The sequence below is a fragment of the Felis catus genome, chromosome D1 (assembly GCF_018350175.1).
Source record: "Felis catus isolate Fca126 chromosome D1, F.catus_Fca126_mat1.0, whole genome shotgun sequence".
Classification (NCBI taxonomy): Eukaryota; Metazoa; Chordata; class Mammalia; order Carnivora; family Felidae; genus Felis; species Felis catus.
Genome location: NC_058377.1, coordinates 100,570,291 through 100,597,288, shown reverse-complemented (window position 1 = coordinate 100,597,288; position 26,998 = coordinate 100,570,291). Strand labels below are relative to the sequence as shown.

At 37.4% G+C, this 26,998-nt stretch overlaps 2 protein-coding genes across 2 annotated transcripts; one reads left to right on the top strand and one right to left on the bottom strand.

The window, feature by feature from the left end:
* The first annotated feature begins 9,596 nt into the window (after positions 1-9,596).
* On the top strand, positions 9,597-10,526 carry LOC101101667 (olfactory receptor 4C46-like). The gene has a single exon (XM_003993268.2). The coding sequence runs from the start codon at positions 9,597-9,599 to the stop codon at positions 10,524-10,526; it is 930 nt and encodes a 309-aa protein (XP_003993317.2).
* Positions 10,527-18,653: 8,127 nt separating this feature from the next.
* Positions 18,654-19,589, bottom strand: LOC101093141 (olfactory receptor 4P4-like). The gene has a single exon (XM_003993308.2). It carries the CDS (start codon positions 19,587-19,589, stop codon positions 18,654-18,656), a length of 936 nt encoding a protein of 311 aa, XP_003993357.2.
* Positions 19,590-26,998: the final 7,409 nt, after the last annotated feature.

The following is a 26,998-nucleotide window of genomic DNA, read 5'->3' as shown; positions in this document are numbered from 1 at the left end:
TTATATGGAAGAATATGATCAGTTAAAGGACATATAGAAATCCCAGAGTAGGTTTTCATTAAAGTTGTAGAATAAGAACTAGAGAATCAAAACCGTAGAAAATGCAACTTTTGGTTTAGAATGTTTGCCGACATTGGCATAAGCCTCAACATCTAACAGATGGTCCAGTGCTTCTCAACCTACAATGCTTAAATATCAATTGTAAAAATAGAGATCAGTATAGAAAAAGATCCTTCCAAGCAGCTCCCATAAACTCTGTGCCGGGAATCTTCTAGGGAAAAAAAAATGAATTCGTAAAATCTCCCTGTGCCTCTTTCTTTCCTTTCCCTTCCCATTTTCTCTCTCCTTCTCACTCTCAAAATATCAACTATACTCACCCTTAGTGGACTCACCCTTCTTCTTGTGATGATAGGAGATGATAAAATGCCTACACGATGAGAGGAAGTGAGGTGGATGAGATAGGCACAGGGAAGTAGGGTTAAGCTACTATTGACCTTCTCACAGTACATCAGATAGAGATCGTCTGCCTCCAGACAGTGGTTGACAGAAGGTCGCCGAAACCATGGAACATGAACCATGGGTAAAGGGGACTGCTGTATTATTGCCCCTGCTTTGCAAATAAGGGAACTGTCATCCAAGGTTACATAAATCCTAAGGGGGAGATCTCCGTCTAAACCATTTCTGTATGATTTGGAAGCTTATGCTTTTTTTCATCTATGCTTAGATGTCTTCTCCTAAGTGAAAATAAAGGCTTAAAACCCTCATCAGTTGCACTCCAGCATTCTCCTGAATGCCCTCTCAAAATTGCCACCAAGAAGGGGAGCCTGGGTCGCTCAGTCAGTTAAGCATCTGCCTCTTGATTTCAGCTCAGTCAGTATCTCCCAGTTTGTGAGTTCGAGTCCTGTGTCGGGCTCTGTGCTAAAAGTGAGGAGCCTGCTCGGGATTCTCTCTGTCCCCCAACCCTCTCAAAATAGATAAATAAACTTTAAAAAACACCAATGAAATTACAGAAGAAATTAAAAATTTTAATTATGACATCAAATTTTGTATTAAATGAAGACTTGTGGAAATCATAATGATTTCATCTTTGTCTATATATTATATGTATTTTTATATATAATATTGTATATAAATGTCAAGGTGATCCTTCTGGCGGTTCCCTTTACTCTCTGTGTCTGTGTTATATTACAGCAGACATGGAGCATCTCCAACTCTCCTGTGAATCTTCCATCCAAAGAGCCTTTCACGAAAACATTGTTGGGAATACCTTGAGTTAAAGCATGAGAGGGTCCTGAGGGGAAATCTCCCACAGGCATTTTACAGAAGCCGATGTGTGTGTGATTATAATTTAAAAAATACAGCCCATGTTATTATAGCCGTCATATAGACGACCTTGAGGCTTACTTCATTTATCTCTAGTAATTCAATACTTCTGAATGTTGTAATACTGATGTAATATGGGCATCTATTTTTCTCTCCCCCTTCTCCTAGAATAATTTCATCAAAGCCTGGAGATATGTATTACATACACATATAGATTTTAAATTGTTCATATCCTCTAATGAGGTAGATATGCAAAGAGAGTATAGAAGAGTATTAGTATTTTACTCATCAACATGGAATCATTGCCATTAGCATGAAGATTTTGAAATTATCCTCAATGGTTAATTACACCCATTGGAAACTTAGAAGTCATGCACATTGTTTTGTGTTACCAGGTATCATATTAGGGTACAAGTTAGGATTTGGAAAGTGCGACAATGCATCGTTAGTTATTTTCCTTATTTTAGTTTATTTTTGTTTTACTTTGAGTAAATCAGGTTTAATAAATTGAAGCCCTTAGTTCATGCTAGGTCCATCTAAGGTCTAATTTTATTTTATTTTTTCTGCATTGCTCATTTCCACAAATGAGAAATTTCTGCTTGCCACTTCTGTGCCCCCACTGTGCTCAATCATAGTCAACTCCATGAGCCCCAGGACCTTGCACATTCCTTGTGATTTTCCTCTAATTGTCCACGTCTTAAAAATAACCTCTCGCAACACTCCTTAAATAACGGTAGTTGCCTCTGTCTTCTGGCTGCAGACCCTGCTTCATGCATGCACTTAATAATGTAGCCTCTAAATGCACACAACAAGGTTAGAGAAATCCACATGAGGAAAAATATGAATCCACCTTCACAGTGGAAGATGGCAATGTTCCTTTTTCAATTATTGGTGAGGAGACAAGGCAGGAAGTTCAGAGGGTCTAAAAGATCTGAACAACAGAACTTAAAATATATAGAAATGTATGTAAAATTACACATCTAGCAAGGAGTATATATTTTTGCACGCATAGATAGAATATGCATAAAATTGGTTATTAGATTATTTTTAAAAGTCTCACCATATTGTAAAGAAGGAAACAATACAAAGTTCTGAGCACAATAAATAGTAAAAGTAGTTCAAGATTTAGATATAGGTGGTTCCGAATATAAACACACACACATATATACTATTAGGAAATTACATCTATATTCTGCAAAATAGCTAACTTGTTAAAAAATAAATAATACTGGAAAATTAAAAAACTACCTAGACTTAAACTATAAGGAACTTACTACCTGTCCAGGTTTATAGGAGGCAGGGATAGTGGTGCTTTTGAAGAAAATTATAACCTTAACATTTTCATTAGAAACAAAGAAAATCTGAAAAGAGTGCTATCTTTAGAAGACAGGAGCACATAAAAAAGTAATAAGGCAAATGCCATATTATTTCACTCATGTGTGGAATTTAAGAAACAAAACAGATAAACATACAGGAAGGGGGGAAGAGAAGAGAGGGAAACAAACCACATACCCTTAATGATAGAGAATAAACTAATAAGAGTTGGTAGAGGGAGGTAGGTGCGCGAGGGGCTGGATGGGTGATGGGTATTAAAAAGGACTCTTGCTGTGATGAGCACTGGGTGTTGCACGGAAGTGATGAATCAGTGAATTCTATTCCTGAAACCAATATTGTACTGTATGTTAACTAAATAAAATATAAATATAAGACATTTTTAAAAAGTAATAAGAAAAAACATAAGGCAAATCATAGTAGAAATTAAAAGGAAACAAAAAATACAAAAGAAAGAGCAACAAATTTTAATGTGGGATCTTGGGAAAAGCCTTTCAAAATAGTTCAGCTTTTATCAATATGGATCAGTATAAAATAAAAAAGATAAATATATAATGTTAATGAAGGATAACATAACTACTGATAAAACTGGAGATGAAAAATATAAAATATTATCAACAACTAAATGCCAATAATTTTGAAGGCATACACAAACAAAGATGTTTCTACAAAAAATTATACCCAAACTAACTTCAGAGGAATTACAAAAGATGGCTAGTCTATAACTAGTAAAGAACAGAATTCATTAAAATTAATCCCATAAAAGAAATACCAGTCACAAGTGGATTTACAACATTTTATCCAAATAGATTACTCCACTCTTTTACAGAGTTTCTCATAGATGAGTAAAAATCAAACTTTCATCCATTCATTGTGAAAGACTATGTTTCAAGGAAATACAGTTGTTCACTGGTGCTTTTCTTCCTGAAATTAAGACTGTAAAAGTCTTAACAAAATATTAAATTACTTTAACTGTGTATAAAAATTAACATTCCATTACCAAGTTTTATCCATTCTATAATAGGTTTATTATTAGAAACTTGATAAATATACCCACAAAAGTGGAAATTAAAAGCGAAAACCCAAATAGTCATTTCAACAGATGCAGAAAAAGTACATGATAAACTTACATGTTTATCATATAAATGTTTACCAGTATTAAATTCAAAAGTATATTAATGATATAAAGGAATTTTCTTGATGCTAAAATAATGGTTCTTAAAAGCTCTACTGAAAACATTATCCTAAAGGGATTAAGTTAGATATATTCTCCCTACATCAAGAATGAGACAAAATGATGGGGCGCCTGGGTGGCTCAGCCAGTTAAGCATCGGATTCTTGGTTTCTGCTCAGGTCATGATCTCACAGTTCGTGAGTTCTAGCCCCACACTGGGCTCTATGTTGGCAGCGCGGGGCCTGCTTGGGATCCTCTCTCTCCCTCTCTGTCTGCCTCTCCCCTTCTTGTGCTCTCTGTCTCACAATAAACAAACGTAGAAAAAAACGAATGAGACAAAAATGTTCATTTCTATCGCGATTTCTATTCAACACTATTATGCAGCGCAGTAAGACAGAAATCTGATATGCAGGTAATGGGAAGGAGGAAATAAAGTTGATATTATTTGCAGATGACATGATCATTCACATCAAAATCCAAAAATTTTATAGAGATGATTAGAAATAGCAGAGCTGCATAGTGCCAACCATAAGATTAATATACAATATTCAAATACATGTCTATTTGCCATCAATAAACAATAAGACATGTAATTAAAATAGACATGATTTACACTTGTATTAGATAATGAAATATCAAGCAACTAAGATTTTCTTTAATTTGTTGTGTAGTATTCTGTTGTTTGGCTATGTCACAATTTGCTCATTCATCTACTAGTAAATTTTGAGATTATTTACAATTATTTACAAATCCATATTACAAATAAACTGTTTGTATGCACATACGCTTTTGTTATTCTTGCATAAATACCAGCGGACTGTCTGGGCCACATGTTAAGTGTCTGTTTAGCTATTTAAATCACTGCCTAGGATTTCCCAAAGTTTAGGAACTATTAAACCTATTTAAAAGCTACCACAACCAGTGGAATGATTCATGAAGAAAGAAGCTGATACGCTTTGGGAAGAAAACATTGTGGAATTTTAACTTACTCAGCATTTCCCACTTCCCAATTCAGTTGCAGCCATGAGGATGATGGCCCACCATCCTCACGTGGCTTTGCTGGTGCCACAACTTGACCTCGAAAACTTGGGATGGTATGTTTTGCACTTTTGGGGGCGCCCTGAAGAGTTGGCTCACGAGCTTGATTTTGTTTCATCTACCTTAGAGACTTCTAGAGGCTGGAAAGACCTGCAGGGCAGATTTTATCAAAGGCATTTGAGCAAATGTACTGGCTACAACTGCCTGAGGCAAAGTATAAGATAAGGAAAGCAGTAAATCCACTGAAAAATTTAGGAAGAATGAGGTTTGGAAAGTAGATACATGTGAGAATAAGGGCTATGAGAACCACCTATGTATATACCAGGGAATCTAGAAAACCATCCGTAGATGCTCAGGGCTGGATGGGTGCTGGGAAATGTTCAAGAAGACACTAAAATATTCACCACTCATGAAAGCAGGAGGTGAAGGCTAAGGCAGAGTTTTGTTTTGTTTTTTTTCAACGTTTATTTATTTTTGGGACAGAGAGAGACAGAGCATGAACGGGGGGAGGGGCAGAAAGAGAGGGAGACACAGAATCGGAAACAGGCTCCAGGCTCTGAGCCATCAGCCCAGAGCCTGATGCGGGGCTCGAACTCCCGGACCGCGAGATCGTGACCTGGCTGAAGTCGGACGCTTAACCGACTGCGCCACCCAGGCGCCCCTAAGGCAGAGTTTTAAACAGCCTGGCAAAGTACAGGCATATCAAGTCCAGATCACCACAATAAAGTGAATATCGCAACAAAGTGAGTCAGTGACTATTTTGGTTTCCCAGTGCACATAAACATAAATTCAAGAATTGCTATAAAACTCCATGATCAATGCTGTTTGGTATTGACGAAGAGGTAAACATTGAGACCTTGAAACCAATAGAATGCCCAGAAATAGGCCTAATTATGTGACTTTTTACAAAATGTCAAGTAATAAACTGGGGAAAGTATAAGCTTTTCCACAAATTATACTGGATCAATTGTATATCCACATGAGAAAAAAAATTAATCTTAACCACAATCTCACCTCATACCATGCACAAAAATTAACTCAAAATGAGACAGAGACCTACATGTCAAAGTTAAATATCCATAGTTAAATCCATAGAAATTCCAGAAGAAACCATTTTGACCTAAGCAGTACACCAATATTTATTAGATACAAAATAATAAACATTAATCATAAGAAAAAAATTAAAAACTAGTATTCATCAAAGTTTTAAAACTGCTGCTATTCAAGTAACACCATTTTTTAAATGAACAATCTATGGACTAGGAGAAAATTTTGTATATATACATAACATATGTATGACCAAGACCTGTACTATATATAAAGAACAATTGTAACAGTGATAAGGAAACCAGAACCGTTATTTTTGAATTATGCAAAGGACTTGAACAAAATTACACAAAACAAGGGTTACAAATGGTCAATAATATGAAAAAAAATCTCATCATTAGTCATCAGGAAAAGAAAATTAAAACCACAGCCATACATCACCACATGTCTCCTAGAATGACTCGAAGGAAAATCTAACAGTACCAAGTGACAAAGATCTGGAGCAACTAGGACTCTCCACTCGTATTCTGCTGTCTCACCACAATTTCAGTGTTGCCTAGTATTCTGTACTGACCAGACCATAAGTCCCTAAGATAACTCATTGGGAGCCTTGTAGAGTTTTTATTCACTTCCGTAGCTTCCTGATACATGTGAAAACCAGCTTTTGGAGTCTTGACTTTAAAGCGGCTGCATGATCTTATGCCCTCATCGATCTAGCTCTCAAGCAATCCTTAGCAGGTTCCAAAAAAGTTTTATTATTGCCAAGGAGACAGAAGTTCTCTATGTGACGTGAGTCAACGGATTAATTACATCACAAGCCCCCACACTGGAATTATGGCATTTTCCGTTCACAGGACATGTAGCTTTCTTAGACACCAAGTTTCACATAGAGAAGGGAACTCTCACATGGTTAGGTTCCAAGTACAAGGAATGCAATTCCCTATTCACAATTGGATATTTGTCAAACATGTCTCTTTAAGATGGCTTTAACACAAGGCCTTTCCATCTGAGGAGATAATTAATTCCTGGGAGAGACAGTAGCAGCTACAAGACAAGGTCCTTGAACCTTTATGGAAACCTCTTTAAATATCCATGCAGTGCAAGTTGAAAATGGTTTCTGTTGATCACAGTTTCCAGAGCAAGATTCATTATGGTTGGAATGACCCATTTGAATGTGTTTCCTCCATACTTCTTGCCTCTTGCCTATGGGACCAAAGCCATCTGTAGATCTTTTCTCCAAAGTGTTTCAAAAGAATCCATTCTAAGTTCAAATCCCAGGTCTTCTGTAAAAACTTTTTGAGGCTTTGGGCTAGAAGGGAAGCTTTTGACTTATAAAAACACTTCATTAAAAACTGATAATTTGATATGGGATTATTTGAAGAGTCTCTTTCCAAGCATGTCATATCTTTCATATTGAAAGTTACTTATCTAGAGAAGGTTACTTTGAAGATGGGATCATTTCCAAAACTCTCCAAACATCAGGAAGATCTATGTCTGTAAGGTAAGTGTTCAATATTGCTGATGTGTCTTAAAGATTGTTACTTCCCACATGTATTAAACATTGTTTCTGTTCCTTCAAACATAGTAATGGGGTATTTTATCCTCACCCCATTTCTTCAAAAGATAGTTGGTAAATATTATTAACCTAAGTTGACAGATGAAAACTTTGAACTTCATGGAATTTAAGCCAATTGTAGAACCCAGCTCTCTGTCACCAGACCACTTACAATTGCAATGAGGTATCTAGTTTAATAATCTAGATTAATCATGAGAGAGAGAAAAAATATAAATATACTTCTCACATAGAAAAGACTGAAGTATGAATACAAATGACATATATCATCAGCCATTTAGTCCCAGCATGAGTGGAGAATTCTTCTTGGTAACAAAGGCTATGGATAATGGAGTCTGTATGCCTTCTTTAAAAGTAAAATTGGAGTTGATTTTTCCTAAATGTTTGAATAATTAAATTATTGCATAATTGTCACTCAACATGTCAACCATTCCATTATCCTAGATGCATAAACAGTTGAAAAATAGATGAGAGGCCTCTGTGTGTGCAACACTGTGGTAATCTGCTCAAATATATTTCCATAATCAATTCTCATAAAAACCTGTAAGATGGGTATTACTAATTTTGCTTTATAGGTGAGGAAACAAAGATGTGACGTGCTAGAAATATACTCCATATCAAAGAAAATGCAAGTAGAAGAATCAGGATTCTAATCTGGTCTTTTTGATTTTCAAACCAAAACACTTAACCACATGGCAATCCTTTTCAACATTTTGCAGGTGTTTTGCTTTGGAAGTGGATTATAGTAGGGAGAACTATGTCTGAGGGAGAAGTCCAGATAAAAAGATTTTTCAGTGAATGTAATACCATATTTGATAATTGGGAATTTAAACATGTCAGTGTGTGTGTGTGTGTGTGTGTGTGTGTGTGTGTGTGTGTCTACTAATGAAACCATTTTATATACCCTTGCCTCCTAAGTAGTATTAAAGCAATTATAATTATTGTGGTCATATAAAGAGGAAATTACTAGTTCAATGTTGTTAATTATAAGAAAATAGGGCATGGGTAAGAATTTTAAGGAAAAAATTAACAAATATAATCTGAACTAATCCTGGCTCTGTCCTTATTTAGAATATTGATATTGGCAGGATCTTTAACTTCTCTGTTTCTATTACATAATGTATAAGACAAGTATTTAAAAAATAGCAGTAATTATCTTACAAGGTTGTAGTGGGGATTAAATCAACAGATGTCTACAAAATATTTAGATCCACTAAACATTTAATTTTAGTTAATATTACTGTTATTATTACCATTAACATAAGTCTCTGAGACTGTTTCCTCATCGCAAAATGTATGAGATAATACCAGCCACACAGGATGTTACCAATATTAAGTAGGATCATATGTACAGAGCACTCGTTACAATGCCACGAACATAGAAATCAGTTATTGAGGTATATAAAAATTATTACCAATTGTAATGTTATTGTATTTAGACAACAAGCATTATGAATTATATTTATAGCAGCTTTGGTATACTCCCTTTACATACCCACCACCAATGCCCTGTTCCTCCTATGTCAACTGTTATAAATACTCTCCTAACTGAGCTTTCTGTCTCTGGCTTCTGTCTCCTTACTGAACCTCACCCCACTTCATCCAAGGCACAGTAAGATCTTTACTAAAATCATATCCCTTATTCCCCCTTCCTCAAATTCCTCTCCATTTTTCCACTTGTATTTTCAATTTGTGCCAATGTTTCCCCATTTCCTAAGAATAAAGGGAAAGTTTTTTTAACTTTGCATTCATAGACTTTACATCATGTTCCATCTCCCTTTTCTTACTTAGCTGCCACTATGTGTATGACGCACTACTTTCTGTTAGGCTTTGTCATCTCAGGTGATTATGTGCACAAATATGGTCTTCTACCTATTTGTTTACAAAAGTTTCTCATGTCTACATGCAACAGAATCTTCACCCAGGAGATAATGTAAGTAATATTCAAGAACTCAGAACTTATCTCAACAACCTCATAAGGATTCATGACTTGGTAGAATCTAGGAATTTATTATTTACTACAGGAAGAAGCTTAATAAATTCAAGGCTGCATTAATCACAAAGGCTTTTTTTCTTTTCAGGTAATGTAATTAACCATAATAGGAAATAATGGAGAATAGGAACAACGTGACGGAGTTTGTTCTACTGGGGCTCACAGAGAATCCAAAGATGCAGAAAGTCATATTTGTTGTGTTTTTGGCCATCTACATCGTCTCTATGGTAGGAAACGTGCTCACTCTGGTCACTATCACTGCCAGCCCATTATTGGGGTCCCCCATGTACTTTTTCTTGGCCTATCTCTCCTTCATTGATGCCTGCTATTCCTCGGTCAATAACCCCAAATTGATCATAGATTCACTCCGTGAAAAGAAGACCACCCTATTCAATGCATGTATGACCCAAATCTTTGGGGAACACTTCTTTGGAGGTGCTGATGTCATCCTGCTTACGGTGATGGCCTATGACCGCTATGTGGCCATCTGCAAGCCATTGCACTACATGACCATCATGAATCGACGGGTGTGTGGCCTGTTAATGGGAGTGGTGTGGGTGAGGGGCTTTCTTCATGCAATCATACAGATCCTCTTTATCATCCCATTACCCTTCTGTGGCCCTAACGTCATAGACCACTTTATGTGTGATCTGAACCCTTTGCTCAAACTTGCCTGCACAGATACCCACACTCTAGGGCTCTTCGTTGCTGCCAACAGTGGTTTCATCTGTGTCTTAAACTTCCTCCTCTTGATGGTCTCCTATGTGGTCATTCTGCGCTCCCTAAGGAACCACAGCTTGGAGGCAAGGCGCAAAGCCCTCTCCACCTGTGTCTCTCACATCACAGTGGTTGTCTTTTTCTTTGTGCCTTGCATATTTGAGTACATGAGACCCGCAGCTACTTTATCTATCGACAAAGCAGTGGCAGTGTTCTACACTATGATAACTCCCATGTTAAATCCTCTAATCTATACCTTGAGAAATGACCAGATGAAAAATGCCATTAGGAAATTGTGTAGTAGGAAAGCTATTTCAGGGGAGAAATAAATATGCCTAGACACCCGCATTGATTTAACCAAGGCAAGCATCAAAAGCACATTTTGGATGATCTCAGCAAGGAATACTTACCAAATAAAGAAAAAATAAACCACTATGAATTATAAATACTGCACTTAGTGGAGCAAAAATGTGTACAAGAGAAATAAAGCATAAACATGGACTGTACTACAAACTATATATATATATATATATATATATATATATATATATATAGTTTATGTATAAAATCCTATATATTTTATTAGTAATTCTCTCATTCTTATACATCGGGGTTGACAGTAATATGTTGTGTATAAAATCATGGCAAAAAAATACCATGGGGTGGTAAAAGCAAAGGGCCATTTAACCTCTAAGGGGTAACAAAGATACCTCATGTTTCCAATTTCCTTGCAGATTTCAGAGCCATTTTGAATTGCTCATGCCACCCACTATAGACTTCTAATCCATCAGAAAGAGCAATGACTTGAATAAATGAATATTTTATTATTTGATAGGAATTTCTATTTATTAAATAAAGTCACTCTCCTTAGGGTACCTGACTACTTGCTAAAAATAGTTTCTACAGTAAGGTTTAATGTCTGGTGCACAATAGATATGGAATGAATGAATAATGGTATAAAGGAAGATGAATAAAGTCAATAAAATGTTGAACCAATAAATAGTACTGGAGATAAGGGACTTTTTCCTACTTTTATCTGATAAAGACTTTTATCTGATAAATCCTAGCTAGATCTCTTAGAGAAACCACAATTTCTTTTAACTCCTGCTTGGCCTGTGTAATGAGAAAGAATTTGAAACTCTGATTCTCAGTGAAGGGGAAAATAGCTTACCTTGATATTCTCCCTGCTCTCAGCAAGATTTCATCATCTTACGATTGTGGGCTGTTTATGTTATTCTTCTCTGATAATTAGTTTACTTCTTGGTAACATCTCATTATGAAAAGGTGTTTTTAAAAATATGTGGCTCCATTTACACACAAAACAACTTCAGGATAAATATATTCCATTTGTTCCTTCCATCCCTCACTCATTAGTCAACAGTAATTTCTTGAGCCCAAAGGTACATCAGACACATTGATAATTGCTGGAACTTCAGTGGTGAATAGAGAGGAACCCAGATCTTGCCTTCACAGGCTTAGGATCCACTGACAGACACCCAGAAGGGAGCAGAAAATGACAACACCATGTTATAAATGGTAAGAGAGTGGCAGCACAGGGTGCTATGAAAGCATGTTTGGGGGACACATGACAAAGACTTGGGAGTTCAAGGAGACGTCCTAGATGAAAACACAACTAAAATGGGATACAAAGCATGAAAGGAAATCATCAGTGTGAAGAGGCATGTGTTGGGATGAGAGTATTCTAGGAGAGGACCCATAACAAAGGCCACTGGGTGAAAAAGAATAAGCAGAAAACCTTATCATTTCAATATGGTTGTGGCTATTAATTCATCTATTTATTCAATAATGAATTACTGAGCCCCTCCTGTGTGTCAGGTTATAAGCTGGACACTGCGCTTGTAAAAGTCTAATTAGTAAGATGTGAAACTGGCAAATTAGTGACAGAGAAGATCAAGAAGAATCTTGTGTGTTGAAGTTGAACGCCTGCACACGGGGAAGACATTGCGATGTTCTTCCACATCTTTTCATGGCCTGATAGCTCATTTCTTTTTGCACTGAATAATACTCCGTTGTCTGATGTCACACAGTTTATCTCTCCTAACCTACTGAAGGACATCTTGGCTGCCTCCAATTATTTTGACAGCTATGAATAAAGCTTTATGAATAAAGATCTGTGTGCAAGTTTTTTATGTGGACATAAGTTTTCAACTCCTTTGGGTAAATACCAAGGAGTGAGGTTGCTGGACTGTGCAGTAAGAATATGATGGTTTGGGAAGAAACTGACAAACTGTCTTCCCAAATGGCTGCACCAATTTGCCTTCGCACCAGCCATGAATGAGAGTTCCCATTGTTCCACATCCCCATCAGCTGCATTGGTGGCAGTGTCCCACATTTTGGCCAATCTAATAGATGTATTGTGGGAAAACATACGTGAGTCACCCACTTATCCAAAATGTGCAGGTGAATTAATAAAAGAAAGCTCAGGAAGTTGAAACTAATTGGGCGAAGCCTCACAATTAAAATATGACAAAGTCAGAATCTATGCCATGTTTGACTTGACATAAACCCCAGCCCCATCCGTCATTGTGAATTCTCAGATCAAATTAGTGTGTTTCGGTCAACTTATGTTGAATTCTACTTACAACACTGCTCTTATACAAAGTAAGATTTTATCCCAGGGGCAATGGGATATTGCCCACATTTTCCGAGAAGGGAGCAATGGGACCATATTTGTCTGTTAGAATGCTGTTTCCCTCATTCTGCAAATCTACAGACTCACATTTTACAGGCAGACCCTTTACAGTTCAGATTCAAATATGAATGTCAGATTTCTGGGTGGGATGGAGTGACTGACAGCAGACACACATTCCCACATGAAAAGGTGGAAGAGATGGAAACAGAGAATCATCTCCAAAGAGACTGGAGAGCTACTAAGGGAAGAAGAACTAGAAGGAATGAGATGAATATGGGGGGTGGGGGGTAAACACAGAGCTGAGGTGAACAGCAACAACCACATTTACCCTGAGATTTTTCGTTTCAGGGTACAGGATGGAACTGAGGATCCAAGTGTGTGTTTTTTTTATTTTTAAGTTTATTTATTTTTGAGAGAGAGAGAAAGAGAGAGACAGAGCACTAACATTGGAGGAGAAAAGAGAAAGGAGACAGTGAGTCCCAAGCAGGTGAGTTGAGTGGAACCTGGGGTTCCAACTCACCTATAGCAAGATCATGACCTGAGCTGAAGTCAAGAGTCAGATGCTTAACTGACTGAACCACCCAAGCACCCCAAGGTTCTACGTTTTTATACACATTTACAGCTACTGCTGAGACATATAGGAATCAGCAGAGCTTTGGTCAGAGACTAGAGAACCTCAAAGATACACCAGTTTTTCCCTCGATTCGTATGTGAAATATTGAAACCATATAACACAACCAGGAGAGAAATGGACTTCCTTAAAAAAACGACATAGTGTGTAATTTTGTTACCTTCTTCATTTACCATAATGTTTTAGAGGCTTATCACGTTGTATTATGGTAATTCCTCTTCATTACCGAATAGTATTCACTGCATGGCTCTGCCATATTTTGTAGACTTATTCACCAGTTGGTGGACATTTGAATTGTGTACAGTCAATGGCTACGATGAATGATGCCGCTGTGAACATTCATGTACAAGTCTTAGTATGGAGATATATTATCATTTCTCTTGGACTGATACTTAGGAGTTGAATTGCTGGGTTTTATGTTAACTGTATATTAGCATTTTAAAAGTGGTGGCGCTATGTTACATTTTTCATGAGCAATGTCTGAGAGCTCCCTGTTTCTCCACAACCTCACCAACACTTGGCATTGTCTGTCTTTTTAAATTTAGCATAGAATTGTTCAAAATATTCTCTTATGGCTCATAATTTCTGTAGGTCTACACAAAGAGTATCCCACTCATTTTTGATACAATTCTTATTTCCATTCTTTTGTTTGTTTCTTTGTTTGACTTATTGCTTGTCTAGAACCTTCAGTATAATATGGAATAATGTCAATTTAAATTGTTGATACTAAGGGGCATTTGGGTGGCTCAGTAGTTAAGTGTCTGGCTTTGGTGCAGGTCTGGATCTCAGGGTTCGTGAGTTTGAGCCCCACATTAGGCTTTGCACTGATGGTGCAGAGCCTGCTTGGGATTCTCTCTCTCTCTCTCTCTCTCTCTCTCTTCCCCTCCCCCCACTCTCTCTCTCTGAAAATAAATAAACTTAAAAAAATGTGTTAAGTTTAAACTGGTGATACTAAGTGTCACTTCTTCCTGATTTCAAAGGAATAACTTTTAGTATTTCGCAGTTCAATATATTGTTTGTTCTAAAAGATTTTAGGTGAGGCACCTTGGTGGCTCAGTTGGTTAAGCATCCAACTTTGGCTCAGGTAATGATCTCATGGTTTGTAGGTTCAAGTCCCACACGGGGCTCTGAGTTGACAGTTCAGAGCCTGCTTTGGATCTTGTCTCCCTCTCTCTGCCACTCCCCAGCTTGCTCGCTCTTTCTCTCTCTCTCAAAATAAATAAACATTGAAACAATTTTAGATAATTATTTTAAATATTTATAGGGAACACTTTGGGGATTAAGATACAATTAGGTTTATTTTCAAGTTTTTATTTCAATCCCAGTTAGTTAACATGCAGTGTAGTATTAGTTGCAGGTGTAGAGTTTAGTGATCCAACACTTACATACAACACCCAGTACTTTGGCTAAGATCAAGTGTAGTTACAGTTAAGTGGAAACAAATCATCTATGGATGCCATAATGTATGGTTTTGTGCTAGAAATTTACCTCTAAGCATTGGTATACTTTCTTTGATAAATCCTATTTTTATAGTTTTATTTTTAGTTAATCTCTAATTTCTCTTATGATTTATTTTCACTTTTTATTGTAAACAGTTTTTAAATTACCATTTGTTTGAGATTGAAAGTTGCCTTTATTTTTTGTTTCCTACTTTAACTGAATTATCATCAGATAAGTTGCTCTAGTGGTGCAGAGAATTTGACACTTGTGGAGAATAAATCTGTGGCATCAAATTAGGTGAGTTCTTTTAAATAACTTATATTCAGTCACAAGCTGATGAGTGTAGCATTTTTATATATATCCAGAGTTGGCTGCTTATTAGTTTGGATCAAATCCTCTATATCTTTCCGTATGCACACACATTCAGATTTGTAAATGCTTCAATGTTGCAAATTCTATCAATGTTTAAGAATTTTAAGAATTGAGAATGGCTCTTATCTGAAAGTCTGTTTGGTTTTATATATGTGTGTGTATATTTGTATAATATGATATATATCGTATATATAATTTCTTCAAATGCCAACAGCATTTTGACTGCTCTAACATTTTCATGCTTTTATTTTCAATCTTTTCATGGCCTAGGGGTTAGGTGCATCTTTTGTAAAAAGTACGTATCAGCAGATGATAGAGAGTCACCAAAACATGTTTCAAAATGTTCAAAGCAGGTCAACTCATACTATCCGTAAATTAGAAATGGCCTCAATGTCTAGCAACAAGAGAATGGATCAGCTGTCAAATGTCCATGCAGTGAGCAACTATAAAGGAATGAAAACTACCAGAATATAGATAAAGCATGAAGACCGAATCTCACAAACTTGATAATGAGAAAAGAGACCCTCAGGAGCACAGTATGCACTGCTCTTTCTCTACAGAATCAAAAAGTAGGTAATTTTAGTCAACTTTATAGGTGAAGATAGTGATTACTTTCAGAAGGTGAGGATTTCACAGAAGTACAAAGAAGACTTGTGGTGTGGTCTACTGGTAACTTGTGACTGAATCTGATTGCTGATTACATGATACTGCTCATTTGAATGATCTACCTACTCTAAACATGAAAATTATTTTTCTTCTAGTAATGAAATTGGTTTTGCTTTGCTTTGTTGGGAGAGGGAGAGGGAGAGAATCTTAAGCAGTCTCCAGACCCAGCACAGAGCCCAATGCAGGGCTCAATCTCAGGACCATGAGATCATGACTGAGCTCATGGCCTGTGCCGAAATCAAGGGTCTGATGCTTAAGTGACCTAGCCACCCAGGTGTCCTTGAAATTGGTCATTTTAAGCACATACCCCTTCAACCTTTCGACTGACAAATGTTTTTGTGATTTTTTTTAAGAGATAACATCAAATCTTGCAATATTTTCTTTCTTCCCTTAGTAGCCTCTGTGATAGCAATTCACCCAATTTCTCTTTGCTATAAAAACTCTAATTTTATCTCCCTCATCACTTTTGCCTGCTCTTTATGTTTCTTTGCACAGTTCTCCCAAAACGATTGTAGCTCCCGCATCAACTTGCCTAACCTAAAACTCTTTCAGTACAGTAACTATCTTCCTTTTCCGAAAATTCCACTATCCAGTCCCTTCTCTGTTATAATTGCTGTGTTTCTTAGGCAATCTTAAGTGTAAAACTGTTAAGCATGAGGAAAAGACTTTACACTAAAGTTGAAAAGCTTTATCTGGTCGCAGTAGAAAATCTTTTTCAGAAGACTCTTCTTCATTTAGTGACAAGATGACTTCGTTTAGGTATTGTGCCACAAGGTACTTTTAATTAATAAAAGTGCCGCTATTCTCCCCCTTACTGGGAGAATCTCTCCCTGCAAAGTGTTACATTTGTTATAAGTAAATGAACTTACATCGACACGTCATTATCCCCCCCCAAATTCAGTTTACATTAGAGTTCGTCCTTGATGTTTTACATTCTGTGGCTTTTGACACGTATAATGACAATATCCAAATGAGGTAACATACAGAACAGTTTCACTACCCTAAAGATCCTTTGTAGCCCACCTATTTACCCCTCTCCCTTCCCTAATGCTTGGCATCCACTGACTTATCTCTTTGCCGTTTCCATAGTTTTGCCTTTCCCAGAATGTCATGTATAGGTGGTCCCCACTTACAATGGTTGGACTTATACTTTTCTAACTTTCCCATGGTGCGAAAGTGATACACATGCAGTAGAAACTGTACTTTGAACTTTGAATTTGAATCTTTTCCTGGGCCAGTGATGTGAATTATGATATCTTCTCATGATGCTGGACAGGGGCAGAGAACTGCATCTCCCAGTCAACCAATCGATCGCGATGGTCAACCATAAACACACCTGTAACCGTTCTGTGCCCGTACAATCATTCTGGTTTCCGCTTTCAGTACAGTATTCAACAAGTTACATGAGACATTCAATACTTTATTATAAATAAGCCTTGTATTTGATGACTTTGCCCCCACTGTAGGCTAATGTAAGTGTTCTGACCACAGTTAAGGTAGGCTAGGCCAAGCTATGAAGTTTGGTAGGTTGGGTGTATTATATGCATTTTTGACTTAAAATTTTTTCAACAGATGATGGGTTTATTGGGACATTACCCCGTTGTAAGTCAAGGAAGACCTGTAGTTGAAATCATACAAAAGATAGCCACGTTACATTGGCTTCTTTCACTTTGAAATATGCATTTATGTTTCCTGCGTATATCTTCTTATCTTAATAGCTCAGTTTTTAGTGCTGAATTATATTCCATTCTCCATATTTCCAATAGTTGATTTATTCACCTACTTAAGGATATCGTTGTTGCTCCCAATGTCTAGTGATTATGAATAAACCTGCAATGAATACCTGTGTGCACCCAAAATGCATTTTGTTTCTTCATTTACTTTGTGCTATTCTCTCTCTCTCTCTATCATTTCAGTAGGAAAAGTCTTAAGTTGTGGATCCAGTGACCACCATGTACTTACCAATTTTAGGCAAATAGCAGTGAGTCAACACTTAAAGTTTAATAAATATAGTTTCTGAAGTTAATGGGAAATGTTGTTAAACTCTGCCCAGTAGGTGGAATACAAGTACGTGTGTTTCAGCATTCTGAATTCTAGACTTTCATTCTGTCGTCACTACTTATTACTATTGATTTCAATGCGACATGAGGAGAGCTGACCCCCAGGAACCACTTAAAAGCAGATTCTACTCTAAATATTTATTTGTTTGCACAACTGATTTCTACATCAACTAGAGGCTGTATATATGCATGTTGTACACGAAATTTAAGTTAATTCATTTAATTTTAGATTATAACCTTCTTTTTTGGATTTCAACTTCTGAACTACCCAAGAATGTCTGTCATTGTGTGGTCTGGCTTCTACGTCTGAAGTTTTAATAAAATTATCATTAAAATATTTTCCATTATAATTCACTAATCAATATACCACTGGTTTATTTGCTTTGACCCAACTGTTTTTTTCATGTAGGTTACCCTACATATACACCACAAAACTAACTTAGTTGCCAATTAATTTTGGCATGCAAGAATTAATATTTGCTTAGTGATTACTTTAAACTTTAGTCCCATTGCTTTCATTCATTCCATTCACAAGAGTGATGGTTTACAAAATCTATGAGATAGTCCCCACCTTTTTCATTCACACCTCCCCCTTTTGTTTCTCAAAGTTGCGTAGCCAATAAGCTTCTTCACATTAATTGTGTGTTTCCTTTGAAAATAATGTGTGACACCAAACTTTCCTCATCATGTTTTTCATCTCTGAGTTTCTCAGAGTGTAGATTAAGGGATTAAACATAGGAGCAATGATCGTGTAAAATAGAGCAAATATTTTGTCCTCAGGAAAAGTAGTAGGTGGCCTAAGGTAGATAAAGATTACTGGTCCAAAAAATAAGATGACCACAGTGATATGAGACCAACAGGTGGAGAGGGCTTTGCGTCTTCCCTCAGCTGAGAGATTTCTTAAAGTGAATAAGATAATACCATAAGAAACAAATAAGACAATAAAGGTAACTAAGGCGACCAGACCTGAAAAGGCAATCACAAGGATACCAGTGACATAGGTGTCGGTGCAGGCAACTTTTAGCAAAGGAAAAATATCACAAAAGTAGTGATCAATTTCATTAGGACCACAGAAGGGCAAACCAATCGCGGTAGAAAAGAGAGGGAAGGCATGGACGGCCCCACCAGCCCAGGCAGCTACGACTAGCAGATTGCATCTTGTCCTGTTCATGACAATCACGTAGTGGAGAGGTTTGCAGATGGCAGCATAGCGATCAAAGGCCATGGCGGTAAGAACGAAGATCTCGGTGCCTCCAAAGAAGTGCATTGTAAACACCTGTAACATGCAGTTACTATAGGAAATGGTTTTTCTTTCCACCAGCAGGTCAGCAATTAACTTGGGTGTAACAGTAGAGGTATAGCAGATGTCTATTAAGGATAAGTGGCTGAGGAAATAGTACATGGGTTGGTGAAAAAGAGGGCTGCATCGAACGGAGACGAGGATCAGCAGGTTTCCTGCCAACAAGGCGATGTAACAGACTAAGAAGAGGACAAAGCAAAATACTTGTATGTTCTGGTCGTAGGAAAGTCCCAGAAGAATGAATTCTGAGATGTTTCTCTGGCTTTTCATATATTTGAGTTTGGTGTATGCTTTCACAAGGACTTCTGTTTCTGAAAGAACGAGAACATAATTGGAGGTGAGAATTAACTGTATGAACACAATAATACAAAATTTATTAAAATACATGCTGACATAAATGGAGTTGATAACAATTGATTTCTTGAATTAGGCTAACTTTTTAATGCTGTCTTTTATAAATGTGTCATGAAATAATTTTGTAATGACAATAATGAGAATAATTATATATTTTACTCAATATTACTAGCAGTTGTCTTAAATATTTAAATGCTATTTGGAAAATAAAGCATTAATACCATTGATTGTATATTTAGATAAAGAACTGCTAATTATATTATTTAGTCGCATTGACCTAAAACAAAAAAACTCCTGTATTTCTCAATTCTTGTAACTTACTGATAAAATCTACTTTCCTTCTTTTAAAATTATCTGAGTACACTTCCTTAATTTTCTGGAAATGAATCCCAAAGAGATTCACATTTGTTTAAACATCCAGTTTGAACTCCTGGAGTTTAATTTGTGTAAAGCATACTACACATTGTTTTTTGGCCAAACATTGTCAATGGGTCATGTTAAACAAATGGAATTGCTCTTACATTAAAAAACAAAGAGTGTTTGAAAACTATACAGCAAAAGGAAGATGTCAATTAATGACTGGAATTGTGAAAAATACTCAGGAAATCTATTCATTTATCATTTTTATATTTTATGAGTTAAATACAATTTCAAAAATATATACTGTCATATCATCTGCATGGCTCAGTGGGTTGAGCACCCAACTCTTGATTTCAACTAAGGTCATGATCCCAGGGTCATGGGATCAAACCCCACAGCGGGCTCCATGCTGAGTGTGGAGCCTGCTTAAAATTCTGTCTCTCTTGGCGCGCCTGGGTGGCTCAGTCAGTTATGTGTCTGGCTTCGGCTCAGGTCATAATCTCACAGTTCGTGAGTTTGAGCCCTGCATCGGGCTCTGTGCTGACAACTCAGAGCCTGGAGCCTGCTTCAGATTCTACATGTCCCTCTCTCTCTACTCCTCCTATATATATATAGGGACTCACAAATTTAATATCTATGTTATTCATAGTCTTTGAGAAGATTTTAGATGGCCAATGGTTGACAGTTATGGCATTTTTAAAATGGCCCGTACTGTAAGACATCCATTCTATTTTAAATTACTAGTCAAAATTCTGCATTCCTAAAAGTATAAATTTTCGGTTTGTTCCTACTTTGCTTTCAGAATCACTAACAAGGATTCTCCATCCCCATTGATATAACAAAGTAAAATAATTATTGTGACAGTGTCCGGAAGTTAGCAGTCACTAAGGAGTACTGAAAAGTTTTAGGAGTGTGAGGGGCATTGGCCCACCTTCTACCTGTTGCCTCTGATACTAGGTAGAAAGAATGTTAATTTTCAGATACACTTCTTGATATAAAACAAATTGATTTACAGGCAACCATTATGTCAGTAGACTGTGAGCAATATACATGTGGAAACCACTTGACCGATTCAAATCTCTGATTCTAGATAGAAGAAACATCGAGAGAATCTAAGTAATTTCTCAGGTTTGAAAAGTAATACACTATGAATGTTAAAAGACAGAAATCCTGTTTCTTCCTCAATCTGGGGTTATGTTCCAAGCCAGAGTGCTGAGAGATGCCATGAAGGGCAGCAGTGAAAAGACTGTTTTGATTCCTCATCGGAGTAGAAAAAAATATGCAAGATGATGGGTTCACAGATACCCCATGTGTCTTTCAAGTATTTCTGTAAGTAAAGAGATAGGGAATATTTAAGATAGATATGTATTCTAGAATCCTCTGATTCTAAAACATTTGAAATTCTTTGCCTTCAGCCTTACAAAAATGCACATTCCTCATCAAGATTCCTCCTTGTTTTCTGGGGCACCTGAGTGGCTCAGTCAGTTAAGTGTCTGACTTCAGCTCAGGTCGTGATCTCATGGTTTGTGAGTTCGAGCCCCACATCAGGCTCTGTGCTGACAGCTGGGAACCTGGAGCTTGCTTCAGATTCTCTCTCTCTCTCTCTCTCTCTCTCTCTCTCCCTCCCTCTCTCTCTCTCTCCCTCCTCTACTTGTGCAGACTCTCTAAATAAATAAATAAACTAAAAAAAAATGCCTGCTTGTTTTCTAGATCATTATTGGAATTTAATCTATAATAGCTCGCAACCCTGCCCATGCTGTATGATCAATGCTGTTAGCAGGGGTGAAAGCAAAGAGGGGAAAAAATCAGTTGAGGAGAATTACTATCATCAAACAATATAGCGATACTAAGGAACCCTCTTATGGGAAAACTGAAATCACAAAGGATAAATAAAGGACTTCGGGCAACCACTGAACAAGTGGCCGAAACAGTAGCAACATAGAAAGAGTTGGAATCTCAAACTGACCAGGGCAATCCTTGAGTGAATTCTTTAATCTCTTTAAGCATCATCACACTCATTTTACCACTGACATATCATTACAAAAATCAGAATTTTGATGAGGAATACATGAGGTGATATGAAATAGCCCAAGACACGTGTGGTTCAAAATATTTTTCTCTCACTGTCTTTCCTCTCCGAGCGGTTAGGTTAGAACCACAGATTGTCATGCACACACATTCAACCAGCAGAAAAACTAAGGAAATAAAGAAGAAGATACATAACATGGATTTGACAAGTATGATCAGGTAAACAACAATTTGTTTGTTACATTATTAGCATGTTACAATTAGCATGTTTGTCTACAAAGTGTACTCAAACGATTACTTTATTTTTTGGTATTATTGAATCCAAATTATGTGTACTTTTTGGATCATGCTGTCCATAAAGGAATAGAAGGTCTTATACGTAACTACAAGTTACTATCATGCGTTCAAATCTTCTCTTAGTGTAACAGAATGTAGATAAACTCACCATAGTTGACTCAGATAAAACTATTTTAGGAAGGCAGATGTTTTGAAATAAAAGAAAACAATTTGTTATCGTACATATTCAAGTATAAGCTGGTCTGTTTCTTAATAGTAATATGAAGGATGCCGTTAAACAAGAGTTGGGGACACGATGAAATTCACTGCCCACTTAAAAATGCTTTATCTAGGGGCGCCTGGGTGGCGCAGTCGGTTAAGCGTCCGACTTCAGCCAGGTCACGATCTCGCGGTCCGTGAGTTCGAGCCCCGCGTCAGGCTCTGGGCTGATGGCTCAGAGCCTGGAGCCTGTTTCCGATTCTGTGTCTCCCTCTCTCTCTGCCCCTCCCCCGTTCATGCTCTGTCTCTCTCTGTTCCAAAAATAAATAAAAACGTTGAAAAAAAAATTTAAAAAAAATGCTTTATCTAGCTCTACTCCTATTCCCCAGAAAAGGGATTTTGCTTGTAGGTAATGCGCAATTGAAACTAAAGGATGCCAAAACATTGTTATCGTAATCTAATTATCCTACGCTGCAAAAGAAGTTATAGCCCTCAAATGAAATTATATAGAATAAATACAAAGTACACATAATTAGGGCACCTGGGTGGCTCAGTCAGTTAAGTGTCTGACTCTTGATTTCAGCTCAGGTCATGATCTCAGTGTCATGAGTTCAAGCCCCGCGTTGGGCTCTGTGCTGTCAGCTTGAGATTCTCCCTCTCTCTGCCTCTCCGATGCCCCCACTCCTTCTTTCTCAAAAAACAAAAGAAACAAACAAAATACTTAAAAACTCTCTCTCTCTCTCTCTCTCTCTCTCTCTCTCTCTGTCTCACAAACACATACGCACACACAATTAGCCTAGCACATGTGTTGTGTAACCGTTCCCAAACCAAGGTGACAAGGGTAATTCACTAACCATGAGATCGAGTGGCTGTCAGGTTAGCTTGGGCATGCATCAGGTAGCATTCCGTCCTCAGACACTCACTCTGCCAGTTTGTCTCTAGCACCGAAATCTGGAAGACATTGCAGAGCGTTTACAAACCCATAATTCGAACACGTTCAGGTTAATTCTCTGCAAATATCTGGAAAATTTCAACATGTCTCAAACCTTCTACAGTTTACCAGGGAAGTGGACTTCAAATATTCACTAAGACGAAGTGATGAAGAAGTGGATCTTCAGCCCCCAGGAAAGCAGGAATATTGAAGGCTGATTTAACTTCTTAGAGCTCGGAAGAAAAAATAAGCAACATGTATTTTTATATTCCTGAAAAAGCTAACACAACTATTTAGGTCCTAGGAATCGTGCATTTATTTTATGTCTACACCCGAGGACAGTTTGGTTCAGAGGAACAGAATACAAACTGACGTGGCAAGAATTAATAGGTCTTTGAAAGCTCTGTGTAATTATATTCCCAAAGGCATTTCTAGACAGATCTTAGCCCAAGTGCTGCCAAAGCCACCGTCGATAGTAATGTGCTTGGTGCTCTTGGGTATGAACTTTCCATATTTGCCTCTTTGGAAAACAACTTGGGGTGTTTCCCCTGCAGGCCCAAAAAGGCTACAGTCAAAGCAATTCGTGAAACCCTGGCTGCCCTGTGTTCTTCCAAATTTCTGAGGAATAGGAGGGAAAGTTTAGGCTGTAATAGGGTCAGGTTCTCTTTCTGGAAAATCTGAGATGAGGTAGGACAAGGAGAACCAAAGATGGCCACTTACAGTCCTTTTGCGGGGATTATCAAGATCCTTGGTGTGCGGAGCAGATAGATAAATAAAATCAATGACTTGTGATACCATACTTGGTATGAGGTTACCATTGATGACATACATGTTGAAAAATGGAAGACAAAAGAAAAGATAAGAGTAAACATCTCTTCCTCATAACTTGGCAAGTAGGAAAAACAAACATGATATGGAAAAATCAGAGGAAGGGAGCAAAGAACCACAGAGCTTTTATTGTGTTTAACATCCGGTTCTTTCTCTGCTCACTGACTCTTCACATGTCGTTCAGACTCAGTCTCATCTGCAGGCACTGAAACCAGACAGTCTCTCTATCCCATTCATGTAAAGTTTTCTCACGCAAAAAATGTCAGAAAATCAAATATTATAATGTTTAATCTGTTTCAGATCAAACAACTTAGCCAAACAGTAGCAAAAATACACTGAGAGATGATTGGGCGGATCGGGTTCATCATATTATTCAATGCTTATAATAACATATATTTTAACACAAATATTATTAGCTTTACTGGTAGATAAAAACACGGAAGGTCCTGGAGGTTAAGTAACTAGCTCAACTAGCCAGTAAAGATCTGAAGCAAGAAAACGTGTTGTTCTAAGTTTAGTGCTTGCTTCCAGGCTTTAAAAGGTTAAGAACCCTGAGTAAATGAAAGATTCTACAACTTCGGCATCAAGGACATCAGGACCCAGTGATTTCCAACTAGTGTACCTCAACGTTATGCCCAGTGTTGACCAAGTTGTACTCAAGAGCTAGCCTGTAGCAATCTACAGCAGGAGATAGCCAGTCGTATCTCTAACCTTGCCCTGTACACACCTTCAGAGACAGCTACTAGTTGCATTTACATCTGCCACTATTTAGTTCATCTGTCTTTATATAGTAGTTCTCCTGCATAGTCTTAATATTGATGAAGCACAAATCATCTTTTTTTACAGACACTTTTGCTCCACACGTTTAGAAAATTTTTGTCTCCAATTCAAGGTCACAAAGATCTTCTACGTGTTACTCTACATGTCTTGTACCTTTACATTTCATATAACATTCATATTGCATTCATACATCTAGTCTTCCTGAATGACATGACACCACGAGTGTGAATTACATGTAAGACATGGACCCTCGAGCCTGAGGGTGGGGAATCCTAAGCAGAATGGCTGAAGTAAAGCCACAGAGCTGATAGGTTCTAGAATATGTTTGGAGAATGGACGTGGACCCAGTGTACCTGGATGAAAGCTTCTGAACTTAGGGACACTCAGAGAGAAAAGCAAACAAAAGAAAAATAACTCGCATGAGGTTCGGGTAGCCACGTGGCATGCTAAAACTTCACACGTGTTAGCCAAAGTAATATTACATCTTTGCGAAGTACAACATCTTTTTAAAAGAGAGACTAATATAATTAGAGCACAATGTCAAGACCCAGAGATAAAAGCTGTCAGGAATCACCCAGCTCTCCCTGACCCTAAAGCCTATCATTATAATAACACACTTTCTACCAACGTAGTGATTTCTGAGATCGGCAAAGTAGACTCAGATAACTTATGGAAGATTTCTAACAAGCAGGAAGGTTGGATTTCATTCCAAGGAAAATGGGATTTCTTACAAACTTTTGGAGAGGGGAGTGATAGGATCAGAAAGATGGCTTCAGGACATTTTTAGCTTCCTCACATGCAAGTGGGCACACATGGAACCAGCTGGACCTTTTAAGGTACAGATTGTAATCTGATACCCAGTAACTTGTTTCTTTGGCTCATGTGACAGCAGACATGGGTAATTTAGCCCAAGTGTCCAGGCAAAGCTTATGTACTTTCTACAACACCTCAAATGTTAAATGCCTTTGCTACACAGGATCAAAAGCACGATGAATATCACTCATGTACATGAATTCTGAATGGGCCATTTTAGACCACGCCTTCTGCATGCTGGATTTCATCTCCATGTTTCTCAGGGTGGAGGTGAGACGATTCAGCATGGAGGCAATCACTGTGTAAAACCCCACATGTAGAACATAAGGATAGACACAGGGGGCAAAGAACAAAACTACTACCGTTATGTGAGAGTTGCAGGTGGAGCTTTGCAGTACCCTGAAGAGGAGAGAGTCTTAAGTTTAAATCACACGAGTAGGTAAGAAGCCAGCAGGGCAACAAAATGTCTGCCACCAACATCCCGGAATTAGCAATCGCGAAGACACTAACCACACAAATATCTTTGCATACCTGTTTCAAAGGGGCTTCACATCACAGATGTGGTGATCTACCTGGTTAGGACCCCCGAAAGGTAAGTTGAGTAAATTTGGTTAAAAGCAACACATTAAATAAAGGGTAAGGCTTGAACTTTTAAATCTGGCAATATTTTTGTTTTATTAGTAACTTGACAAACTGATTATCTGTCCAATTTCTCTGTTATAAAAACTCTATTGTATTACATCTTCCTCATAAACTTTTCTACTTTTCTATCCTTCTGTATATAAGGCCTTTATAATCATCGTAATTTTAGTATTGCATTTACATAGGCTAAAACTATTCGTGTATTTTCATTGTCATTTTGTTCATATAATCTGGTTACACAATCTCTTCCGTTTTGTGATATTTCCTGTTTTCAAAGAAAGCATTTATTTTTGCATATTATTAGAGATACAAATGAACACATTTCATCAAATTTGTTTCAGGTTCTTCTAGAGAATCCTCATGTTCGTTTCAAAGATGATCTGTCATTTCCATTCATTTCCGTGATTTGTATCAGAGGGTTTTTTGATTGAAGTTTGTTTGTTTGAAC